Source organism: Octopus bimaculoides, chromosome 26 (assembly GCF_046866305.1).
Source record: "Octopus bimaculoides isolate indiv1 chromosome 26, ASM4686630v1, whole genome shotgun sequence".
In the NCBI taxonomy this organism is placed as follows: domain Eukaryota; kingdom Metazoa; phylum Mollusca; class Cephalopoda; order Octopoda; family Octopodidae; genus Octopus; species Octopus bimaculoides.
Window position 1 is genome coordinate 8,386,427 of NC_142953.1, and position 2,470 is coordinate 8,388,896.

At 36.6% G+C, this 2,470-nt stretch overlaps 1 protein-coding gene across 2 annotated transcripts in view; it reads left to right on the forward strand.

Annotated features, from left to right (window-relative positions):
• The first annotated feature begins 521 nt into the window (after positions 1-521).
• The window catches only part of LOC106870346 (uncharacterized), a 235,788-nt gene continuing 233,839 nt past the window's right edge, over positions 522-2,470 (forward strand). The window contains exon 1 of one of the 2 annotated variants that reach the window (XM_089342558.1): positions 522-662. In XM_089342558.1, coding sequence (XP_089198684.1) covers positions 641-662 — 22 coding nt within the window. In that variant the 5' untranslated portion in view covers positions 522-640. The remainder of the gene's footprint in view (positions 663-2,470) is intronic. The other variant, XM_089342564.1, reaches the window with a different exon arrangement.

Sequence of the window (2,470 nt, forward strand, 5' to 3'; positions counted from 1 at the left end):
AAACAAAACAGTGTGTTAATGACTTGAATATTTTAGATCATAGATCTACTTGATCATGCTTGTAGTGGAGTTAAAAGACAGCACGGACACATGAAAGTACCATACACACATACACATATGTTCGATGAAGTCAAACTCGTTCTGTCGATCTATCTATCTATCTATCATATATCTTTCTATCTTCCTATTTGCGACTCATTTGTCACTGTCTTCCTCCCCCTTTTTCTCTTTGTCTTTCATATCACTCTTTCACTTCATCTTTCCCCTCTCTATTTTTTCATGTATCTTTCTATTTCGTACTTGCCTGTTTTCATGTATCATTCTATTTTGTCTTTCATATCATTCTTTCACTTCGTCCCTCCTCTTTCTCTCCCTCTCACTCCCTTCCTATCTATCTGGCTGTCTATCTTTCATGCATCTCTCTATTTTCCTGTTCACGACTCATTTGTCACCCTCTTTCTCTTTGTTTTTCATATCACTCTTTCTCTTCGTCTCCCCACTCCCACTCCTTCTCTCACTCTCTCACCGGTATTTGACAAACAGCGTTTAAAGCCGAAATTATCCGGAAACAACCGAAGTATTCCTTTTCCCCATTTATCGTCTGCTAAATGCGTGTTCACATCACTTCTGCTTCACGAAGATGTCTAAATTCAACACTGAAGGTAAAGTACCTTATAAAATTCATTAAAAAATACTAATTTCTTCTTTACTCCTTATAAAATTGTTCTCACAAAGTTAAAAAAGCAGATTTGGAAGAAGCAATTGATATCGTATAGACCAGTGGTTCCCAAACTTTTTAGAGACATGACCCACGATTTATGACACCAGTTTATGGCGACCCACTTAACTCTACTAAGTAAAAACATTAATGAAAGAAACAAATTTATTTCAGATTGCATTTTCATTGAGGCGTTTTTTTATAACTGTTTCAACGTCTCCATACCCTATGGGCAGGTATTAACTCTAATACAAAACCTCGAAGCAGTAACTGTTATCGGTTCGATCAGTGTTGTACTGCGCCGATTTAAAGTTCTCTATAAATAGGTAAAAACAGATTTTTCCTTTTTACAGTTAGCCTACGAATAAATAACTTGAGAAAATGACCACCTCTGCTCGTGAAAAAAGCCTACTGCTTGATAAAACAAACAGTCTGGTATTGAAAACATGAGTCTTGAACTATCTCGATAGACAGCAGTTAATCGAAGCTAATGCGTAATTTTATAACCTTTTGCGACCCATCAGTGGATCGCGACTCATAGTTTGGGAACCACTAGTATAGACTCTTATCTGTCTTCGGTGTTATAATTGTCAGTCACTGATCCCTTCTCGAAGAAGCTATCTGAAGGTAAAGTTCTTTATTAAATTTATTGAAAAATATTCATTTCCTTTTTGCTACTTATAAAATTGTACTAAGTCAGTCATCCACACAAATTTAGAAAGACATATTTCTGAAGAAGAAGTTGGTATCGTTTTAGAGTGAACTTTAGATAGTCTTTGGTGTTATAATTGTCAGTCACTGGTCCCTTCTCGAAGAAGCTATCTGAAGGTAAAGTTCTTTATTAAATTTATTGAAAAATATTCATTTCCTTTTTGCTACTTATAAAATTGTACTAAGTCAGTCATCCACACAAATTTAGAAAGACATATTTCTAAAGAAGAAGTTGGTATCGTTTTAGAGTCTGAACTTTAGATTGTTATCAGTCTTTGGTGTTATAATTATCAGTCACCGTTCTCTTCACGAAGTCATCTCAAGTTTAAGCTGAAAGTAAAATAGCTTGTTAAATTAATTGAAAAATATTGAACAGAATCTTATTAACTTATCCCTATTATAAAGCAATTGTAATTGTAACTTCGTGTTCGAAATGGTGTCACTCTTGCTCAAAAACAGCACAAATTACCGAATGCTTCAAAAAGAGTCTCTTTTACTCTTTTACCTGTTTCAGTCATTTGACTGTGGTCATGCTGCGGCACCGCCTTTAGTCGAGCAAATCGACCCTGGGACTTATTCTTTGTAAGCCTAGTACTTATTCTATCGGTCTCTTTTTGCCGAACCGCTAAGTGACGGGGACATAAAACACACCAGCATCAGTTGTCAAGCAATGCTAGGGGGACAAACACAGATACACAAACACACATATATATATATACGACGGGCTTCTTTCAGTTTCCGTCTACCAAATCCACTCACAAGGCTTTGGTCGGCCCGAGGCTATAGTAGAAGACACTTGCCCAAAGTGCCACGCAGTAGGACTGAACCCGGAACCATGTGGTTGGTAAGCAAGCTACTTACCACACAGCCACTCCTGCGCCTATATGTTCAACATTTATGCAACAATGCCTCAAATTATTCAGGCTACAATTTTTGACTGGTTAATTAATGGGAGAAGATGTATTTCTACACAAAGTACCTTTGATTCAGTGTGATCCAGAAATACCTTTTACATTCAGGAGGCTATAGTCTCTAGTGAAA